Source organism: Bufo bufo, chromosome 10 (genome assembly GCF_905171765.1).
Source record: "Bufo bufo chromosome 10, aBufBuf1.1, whole genome shotgun sequence".
NCBI classification, from domain to species: Eukaryota; Metazoa; Chordata; class Amphibia; order Anura; family Bufonidae; genus Bufo; species Bufo bufo.
The window spans coordinates 51,970,085-51,980,051 of record NC_053398.1 but is presented as its reverse complement, the minus strand read 5'-3'; the positions used below and the strand labels follow the sequence as shown (position 1 = coordinate 51,980,051).

General features: G+C 41.4%; 1 protein-coding gene across 1 annotated transcript; it reads right to left on the bottom strand.

Annotated features, from left to right (window-relative positions):
• LOC120980705 (toll-like receptor 5) lies at positions 1 to 6,356 on the bottom strand. The gene is made up of 2 exons (XM_040409959.1): positions 6,226 to 6,356; positions 1 to 2,120 (listed from the first exon to the last, which is right to left on the bottom strand). Exon 2 carries the CDS (start codon positions 2,113 to 2,115, stop codon positions 196 to 198), a length of 1,920 nt encoding a protein of 639 aa, XP_040265893.1. The 5' UTR covers positions 2,116 to 2,120; positions 6,226 to 6,356; the 3' UTR covers positions 1 to 195.
• Positions 6,357 to 9,967: the final 3,611 nt, after the last annotated feature.

Genomic DNA, 9,967 nt, shown 5'->3' with positions numbered 1-9,967 from the left:
TGTATTTACAAAATTAAATTTTAATGTACAGTAGATTAATAATGTGTATAATAATGTAAACCCATCACTTAAACATCACATTGGTGAAACCCAAACCCATACAGGCAAAAAGAGCAGGATGGCTTGATAATGCTATATGCTAGATCTAATATATCCAATAGATAATTTACAAAATCCAATTGATAGAGGTCTTCCTTAACATTCATTAAAGTAAGTCGCCAGTGGCATCTCTCGTACAGGTGGAGACAGATTGAGGCATTTGACCTCATTCCTATGGTTGACTACATTCACATTAGTCGTTATCATCCAATGCCAAAATTCGTTGATGGCACAGTTACAAACAAATGTGATATCTGATAAGTCAAGGCTTTTTAAGGACACGAGAGGTGTAAAAGTTGAGGATGACAGGGTGACAAGGTTGTTGCTTCCTATATTTAAGGACTTCAGTGTTTTCAGATTAACAAACAATTTCTGAGGAATGAGTCTTAGGTTATTTCCAGACAAGTCTAAAGTTTGGAGACTCTTTAACCCTCTGAATACGTCTTCAGGCAGAGAGTTAATGCGGTTCCTTGCAAGATTGAGTGTTTCCAGTGAGGCCAGAGGCATGAAGATTTCTGAACACTGGTCGACATTCCAAACTTGTCCTAGGTCGTTATCTGATAGATCTAAATAAAGAAGGGAACTGTTGCCCACATGTTTATTAGTGGTATTAGGCGAACACCGTGAAAGTTTGTTATTACTTAGTAGAAGTTGTGTTAGAGAACGTAACTGAAGGATATCCCACAAGGTCCTCAGATCAGTCAGACGATTATTTGAAAGATCCACAAATTTACAGTTAGGGCAGAAGGAGGTAAGACCATAAGTGCTGGAGATGCGATTTTGTTTTAATAAGACAAAACTTAAACTTGGCAGCTTGACTGGTGGGATTTGTGTAAGGGAATTGTCCCTTAAGCTGAGCGAATCCAAGGAAACAAGGCCATTCATGGCTTCATATTGTATAACTCCAATATGATTGGAACTAAGATCCAGAGCTATAAGGGAAGATGACAGATTTTTAAAACTGCTGCTCGTAATATCTCCAATGAGATTTCCTGACATATTAAGACTCACCAGTTGTCTTAAACCTGAGAATGCTCCAGGGCTGATGTAGTTGATTTGGCTGGAGGACAGATCAAGGAGCAATAGTTTTGGGAACACAGAAAATATTTCGGATGACAATGCTGAGGTGAAGCTATGAGATATGTCAAGAATGTAGACATTACTGAGGCTAAGGCCTGAGAATGTGCTTTTATCTGGGTTCTTCAGGTTTTTAAAGCCAAATCCACTTCCCAGCAAGGCATTATGCCTCATCCGGACATGTTTGACTTGAGTCCCAGAAATAATTTTAAAGAATGTTTCCACCTTTTCTGGATTCCAGGCCATTGAAGATACATCTAGGGTGTCTAATGTGATGTTTGTAAAGGGGTTGGGGCATAGTGATGTGTTATAAACCTGAAGGGGATTAGATGAGAGGTCAAGTAACTCCAATCTTCTTCCCTGCAAGTTCTGGAGAGTGTCTCCACATAAATCATTGATTTTGTTGAGCTTCAAAATGATGGTAGAGATTGAATGTAACCCCAGGAAGCTAGGGTCTGGCTGCAGTCTGCGTATATTATTATAGGACAGGTCAAGCTTCTTCAGAGATATTAACTCACCAAACAAACCAGATTCTAGGACCTTTTCATTTAGTCCATTATGATCAAGAAGCAGGGTTTCTAGTTTGGAAAGCCCTCGGAAAGCATCAGAATGTAAAGTGAGGTTGCGGTTTCCACCAAGGTCAAGGGTGATGAGGTTAGGCAGGTTATGAAAAGCATCTTGAGCAACATAGAAAGATCCATTGGTAAACTGTGCTCCAAGACTGAGACTTTGGAGCTGGGGGAGGCTTTTGAAAGAATCCAGGGATATGGATGAAATATGATTGAAGGATAGTAAAATAATTTTGGTATCGGGAGGGACAGATGGAATAGACACTAAACCTTGAGCCTGGCCAAAGTAAATGTTTTGATACTTGGCCACTTGTGCAGAATGTAAAGGGAGGATGGTCCAGATCAGTAGCACAATGGATGGAAGGATCATGATACCTGCAACAAAATAATGTGATATTGAGTTTCATTATTATGGATTCTGTTTTTTCCATTGCACCCCCCACCCCCAAATTTTGTTTAGATTGCATGCACAGAATAAATCAATTTCACATTGACGCAAAACTGACTCACGCAGGTGGGTATTATATTATACTGTATTGGGAAGAATGAAACACATAGGAGGTCATTTACTAAAAACTGGAGTTTCACAGGAGTAAGATGCGGCCAATTTAATCAATTTGTTGCATCTTTGATGTGCATGCACAAGAAACTGAAATCTACATTAGACAGGACTTGGAGTTGATTTCGGTTATAATTTGTGCTAATTTTCTGGCATTTTAGAGTAAATGTGTTGGGCTGCTGTGGCTTGCCCCTTCCATTAGGCTACATCTACTTGTACAGATAGTGTGAAGAGCAGCGTAGAAATAAAAAAATTGCAAATTTGTGTGCAAAATAGAATTTTCTCAAAAATATGCACTTTTTGTATGTCAGAAAACTGATGGACATGTTTTGTAAATGACCCCAATGATATTTATAAAGGGAGACATAAAAGCTGAGAGAACCCTGGACAGCAAAATAATTACCTGTTTACAATAAAATATTTAGACAGCTCAGTTATGGACATGTGGGAAGGTTGGTTGATTGCTTAAAGGTAGCCATACATACTAGAAGTAGGCTTATTTTAGATGTTCCCATGGCAGATAATTGCATGAGTGGGCTACTGACCCGGTACTCTATAGTTTGCTGATCATTGCTGGATCAACCTATAAGCATAGTAGCCACATGCCTACAAGAAGCCCATCTAAAGCATTGCATAGCCACAATGTCTATCTGCTATATTCTCCTTCTCCTCCTCTCACTTGTAAAACTGAACATGGAACCAACAGAATGTATTATCTTTCCCCCATCTCACTTAAAAATAGACCCATCTATCACAGTCAATGGCTCCGCACTCTCTCCGGTCAACCAAGTCTGCTGCCTTGGGGTAACAATTGATTCTGCTCTGTCCTTCAAACCACACATCCAAGCCCTTTCCACCTCATCCCAAATCCAACTCAAACATTTCTCTCGGATCCGCTCATTCCTCAACCCGGAGTCTGCAAAAATGCTTGTACATGCCTTCATTATCTTCCGCCTAAACTACTGTAACATCCTCTTCTGTGGCCTCCCATCTAACGCTCTGGCACCCCTCCAATCTATCCTCAACTCTGCTGCTCAGCTGATCCACCTCTCCCCCGTTACTCCTCTGCCTCTCTTTTCTCTGCCAATCTCTTCATTGGCTCTATGTTGCCCAGAGAATCCAGTACAAAACACTAACTATAACATATAAGGCCGTCCACAATCTGTCCCCTCCATACATCCGTGACCCAATCTCATGGTACCTTCCCACACAATCTCTGATCCTCACAAGATCTCCTTCCCTACTCTCCTCTTTCCACAATCGCCGCCGCTCCTGTGCATCACCCATAATCTGGAACTCTCTACCCCAACATATCATACTCTCAGTGGAAACCTTTAAAAGAAACCTGAAAACCCACCTCTTCCGACAAGCTTACAACCCACTGCCACTATAACGTCGTGTAACCAGCTTTACCCTCACCTACTGTGTCCTTCCCCATCCATTGTAGATTGTAAGACCTCACTGGTAGTGTCCTCTCTCTTTCTGAACCAGTTTGTAAATAGTCTCATTCATGCTTATTGCAATGGTTTTATATTATGCATGTACAGAACAGACCAAAAGTTTGGACACACCTTCTCATTCAAAGAGTTTTCTTTATTTTCATGACTATGAAAATTGTAGATTCACACTGAAGGCATCAAAACTATGAATTAACACATGTGGAATTATATACATAACAAACAAGTGTGAAACAACTGGAAATATGTCATATTCTAGGTTCTTCAAAGTAGCCACCTTTTGCTTTGATTACTGCTTTGCACACTCTTGGCATTCTCTTGATGAGCTTCAAGAGGTAGTCCCCTGAAATGGTTTTCACTTCACAGGTGTGCCCTGTCAGGTTTAATAAGTGGGCTTTCTTACCTTATAAATGGGGTTGGGACCATCAGTTGCGTTGAGGAATAGTCAGGTGGATACACAGCTGATAGTCCTACTGAATAGACTGTTAGAATTTGTTTTATGGCAAGAAAAAAGCAGCTAAGTAAAGAAAAACTAGTAGCCATCATTACTTTAAGAAATGAAGTTCAGTCAGTCGGCCGAAAAATTGGGAAAACTTTGAAAGTAAGGGCTATTTGACCATGAAGGAGAGTGATGGGGTGCTGCGCCAGATGACCTGGCCTCCACAGTCACCGGACCTGAACCCAATCGAGATGGTTTGGGGTGAGCTGGACCGCAGAGTGAAGGCAAAAGGGCCAACAAGTGCTAAGCATCTCTGGGAACTAATTCAAGACTGTTGGAAGACCATTTCAGAGGACTACCTCTTGAAGCTCATCAAGAGAATGCCAAGAGTGTGCAAAGCAGTAATTAAAGCAAAAGGTGGCTACTTTGAAGAACCTAGAATATGACATATTTTCAGTTGTTTCACACTTGTTTGTTATGTATATAATTCCACATGTGTTAATTCATAGTTTTGATGCCTTCATAGTCATGAAAATAAAGAAAACTCTTTGAATGAGAAGGTGTGTCCAAACTTTTGGTCTGTACTGTACGTCCCTTTCATATGTACATAGAACAAATGGCGTAATGGCATAGAATGCATAGGCTGAGTTCACATCACTGTTTATTTTTCAGTTCTTCTGATCCGTCAGAAAAGAAAACAAAAGAAAAAAAACGGATCCTAAGCATCAGTTATGCACATTTCATTCTAAATAAACGGATCTCTGATGGAAATAGCTCAAATGGATGGCAAATGTGCATAACTGATGCTCAAGATCAGTTTTTTCTTTATCTGATGGATCAGAAGAACTGAAAAATAAAGGGTGATGTGAATTCGCCCTAATATTAATAAGAGTGGTGGCTGTTGGACCAAAAGCAGTACATTACACCCAAGAAGTGGAAGGCTGCAAAGGGTGCTAGATACCACCCTAAGGGTCGGTTCACACTGAGTTTTCTCTTCAAGTTTTTCAGTCAGAAGTGGATTCAGTAGGAATTGGAAATATAAAGGAAGGGCTTCTTTCTCCTGCTAGGTCTACTTCTGCCTTTGGCTGAAAAACCTGAAGGGAAAACTGCCTCAAAACCTGCTCCAAAAAACTCTGTGCGAACCTACCCTAATAATGTCCAGAGCACACTGCAATGTTCTGCAACGCAGGCAGTCCAAGACATCGATAATGACGTTATACAGCAATGTTCACATGTGGCAGAAATTTGCAGCGATGTGCAGTACAATCTGTGGTAATGCACAATACATATAAATGGAGTTGCATAAAACCCATCCACATGTAGCAGGAAAAACCTGCAGATAAATATTTAAAATCTGCATCATGTTCACTTTTTCAGAAATCCAACAGCTTTTCTTCCCAGCAGATTTCATCCTGTTAATGCATGGAGTAAAATCTCAAGCACAAGCAGATTTTGTCATGGATCTGAGGGGAAATCCATGAAAGACCTGGCTACCCTGACCATAGAAAATGATAGCAGTTGACCTCAATATAACACAGTCAGTTAACCTGATAATCATCACTTTTGCAATATTTGCAGAAGTTTGAGCTTTCCGGTCTCTGGGGAGGTATGTGATGTTATGGGGAAAACTGTGTGTTAGGTTGCATACAGGGGAGACAGGCAGTCAGGTAAGGGCAGGAGAACTGGCCGGCTGTCTGGCAGGTGCAGGGGTATCATACACAAAGGACATTTAACCTAGCCAGATGATGACATTTATTGGCTACACTGGAAGGTTAAATTGGGTCAGCAAGAAAAACATCCCAACATATCCATATGTTCAAGCATAGCAGAATACCCCTTAAACATTTGGTGTATGGTATGTCAACGTCCTCAACAGTATTGTGACAGGGACTCTTTCTGATCTATATGATCACGGATGTTGCAGAAAAAGCTAGCCCAGAAATCTGACTCCTACTACAGCCATTGTTCTGTCATTCTGGTGGACCATACCAAGATAAAAGTGAGACATAGAAGAGCAGTACTTACTAGTCACTGGAATGCCGTCCTACTAGAACGTGTGCTGGTTAGATAACTGCAATGTCCTTGTGTTACTCTCTGCTCCTCCTGTATTTAAGTGCCTGGCACAATAAACGTCTCAATGAGGAAACCCACAGATGACGTCAGACAAAGTGCAAGGTTTGGTAACAATGAGAAAGAAATTTTCTGGAGATTCCCACATTAATCTTCTTCAAAGATGACATCCTGACCCCACCAGTTACTGCACAAACTCAGGATGTTCTCCCTATCTCTTCCCAATGCTCTGCCTCAGCCTGCTACAAAAACTCTGATACAACAATTCACTTAAAGGGGGATTCCCATCATCCACGGGATATCTCTTAGATGCAAGCACCTATCTGCAGAATGGAGGAAACCTGTTCTATTTGTTGAGGTGGCCACTGGCCACCACATCCAGGCTGATAATGAGCCGTGTGGCTAACCGCCCTAAAAGTGAATGGAGAGAGTTGCACACATGAGAAACCATCTCTCCATTCATTCTCTCCCAGGATTTGTCTCATCGGGCAGATGGAAAGACCCCTGTTCTAGAGAAAGGTGTGGGTCCCAGGCATCTGTATCCATCAGACATTTATGGTATGTTCTGCAGATATTCCATAAATGTCCAAGATGGCAACAACCCTTTAGGCTGGATTCACGTGCAATTTTGAGTGTTTTTGTTGCATTTTTAACAGCTTTTGTTTGCATTGTTTTCCAGTCAGATGTTAAAGTATGTAGTGCATTACAATTCACACTATATACAAATGGGGTCAGTTACTATATTAGGCATATTTCTGGCACAGATTGAGGTTATTTGCACCAAAATCTGCAATTTTTCCCTGCTCACAGCAGGTCTAAAAAATGGTCCGGGCAGGGAAGGGATTCATGATTTTCTTTGCCTGTTTTAGGCGTAGAAAAGGGTCTAAATGTAGACAGCTAGGAAGCCATCTTACATTTAGACTGGCGCTGGATACGTGGAGGTTATGTAGAGGCCGGCACCTCTTTATAACTTCGGCGGATCCACCACCAACTGAAGGGCTTATTAAGACTGGCGTCTAAAACACTGGTCTTAATAAATGACCCCCAAAGAGTTTTTGTGGTGTTCAAAGCATTTGCTTTTCAAAATGCAGAATACTCTATGTATAGTAATTTTTCATGTTTTTCCCATAGGTTCCTTTATAGGACTTAAGAAACCTATGGGAACGCCAAAAAATAACACTTTTGATGTTTAAAAAAAGAAAAAAAAAAGAAAATGCTTATAAAAACCAACAATAAAAGCAGCTGCAATTTTCTCATCAAACATTTTTCTGTCATACCACTAGATCCTGCACATTATGGTGCCAGTCCCTAATCTGGTGAAAATCCAGTAAAGTTAATACAGGAGGAGGCAGAAGTAGCTAAGAGAAAGCAGTTCTCCGAGGCACAGGGACTGGACGGGCAGCCCAGTTCTTGGGACTGTTGGGGGTCACAACGATCAGACCTCCACTGATCTCACTTTTATGGCGTGTCTACTGGATAAAAGTGTTGTGTTTTATATGAAGGGCGATTATCTCCCTAGTAGGAAGCTGTATTACCTACATATGCTGCTGTAGAGGTCTCTTTGGGTGCTGTATGCACAGAGATATTCTGTGGGGTAGACTGCTTACATACAGCATCTGATGCAGCAGTCCATGATTTGGTTTCTACCAGATTTGTACAGAATCCCATAGAAAAAGTTCCATATGAAATTGGACGTATTCCTACAGCAAAGGCCCAACACATTTTTATGGGAGTCCTGTTACAGCTCCATACATAGCAGAACCAGAATACGGCCATGTGCACTGCTCCCTCTAAGCTGAGTGGCATAGCAGCCATGTGACTTCGCTGGCTGTCCCTGCTGCTGTGTATATGTCATGAGCTCTCCCCTTAATGACCATCGCTCTGCCCGATCTCTATCCCGTCCCTCCACTCATCTCTATGATAAGTGCAGGGAGGATCAGAATTCAGCCTCCAGTTACAGTCTGGGAGAGGTGAGTAACCACTAGGCTCCAGCATCAACTCTTCCACAGACGTCCAGCTGAAATCTTAAATTTAACAATTTGACCACCAAGAATTCTTACACTAACCACTTTACTGCTAGTGATGAGCGAAGTTTTCAAAAATTCGATTTGGCTGTTTTGCTGAACTTTGACAAGAAATTTGATTCGTTACGAATTGCGTCATAACGAATCGCATTCCATTGTGTGGGGCAGGCGCAATGATCGCCGCACCTACCCCCCCTCATCATTTAACCTCTCAGATGCCACGTTCAATGCTGATTGCGGCATCTGAGAGTCACTGATGACCTCACTGAGTCCTCCCAGCATGATGACATGGTGACGTCACATGTCAGCACGTGCAAGAATTGGCGCAGGCATATTCTGACCCCTATAACTTTTTTGTAATTATGTGTACAGAGATGTGTTAGGGCTCATTTTTTGCAGGGCAATCTGTACTTTTCATTGATACCATTTTGGTGTGTACGATTTTTTGATCACCTTTAATTACATTTTTTGTTCTACCGTATTCCGTATGGGATAAATATTTTTAGATTTTAATAGTACGGGTGTTTTCACATGCAGGTATGCCTATGATGTGTATTTTTTTTTAATTTTCATTTTGGGGAAAGGGGGGTGATTAAAATGTTTTACATTTTTTTATTTTATTTTTTACACTTTTCCATAGGAAACAATCAATCACAGGCAGACTCTCCATAGGAAGTAATGTCCAGCAGCCTCCTGTCACAGAGGAAGACAGGGGTGCTCCACACTAAAAACCGGCTCCCTCGCTGGGGGAGTCGGATGCGCACACGGAAGCGCACGCTTCAAGGTTTTGGCGTGTCCAGATGCCGTGGTCACGTTTGATCATGGTATCTAAAGGGTTAAAAGTCTGCGACCGGCATTACTGCTGGTTGAGAATATTAGCTGCAGTTGTCTGCTGTATGGAATAGCAGGCAGCCAGCAGCTATGGCGCCCGCCGCCCTTGCGAGTGGGCGCCATCTTTAAAGTCCTGGCCAGCGCCGTACATGTACGCACTGGTCGGGAAGGGGTTAAGGATACCTTCAAAGATGGTGACTGCTAAGCAAGCGCCACGTCAACTGGGTGCCGGTCCGATCACAAACTTTTTAACCCCTAAGATGCCGTGGTCAATTAAACAGCATCTAAGAGGTTTTTTCAAGGGAGTGCTGCGCTCCTGGGGACCAACTGGCTCCTCCATGTTGAGATTGAGGCAGCCATTCGGTTGCTATGGCAGCCTTGAGCCTTTTGAAGACTCAGACGCCTACCACAGTGAATCATTGTTAAATCATTGCAGTCTATGGGAGAAGCGATCAGACTATCAAATCTGAAAGTCCCCCGGGGGCACTTAAAGTAAGTGTAAAAAAAAGTCATTTAAAATGTAAAAAAATAAAAACACCTAAAAAACTAAAAATAAACAATAAAAAATATAAAGATTATAGGCATCGCCATATCCCAAAATACTCAGTTTTTTTTATCACTTCACCTCCCTAAAAAGAGTGAATAAAAAGTGATCAAAAAGTCATACACACCGAAATGATATCAATAAAAACTACAGATTGCCCCGCAAAAAAATCCGCCTTCACACAGCTCTGTAGACATAAATCTAAAAATTTTATAGAAGTTAGAATATGGCAATGTAAAGAATTTTTTTTAATTTTTTTTCAAAGTATTCTTAAAGTATTAAAACACAAGAAAAATTA

Excerpts from the sequence above, each read along its gene's own strand:
- LOC120980705 (XM_040409959.1), bottom strand. The coding sequence starts at position 2,115 with ATGATCCTTCCATCCATTGTGCTACTGATCTGGACCATCCTCCCTTTA.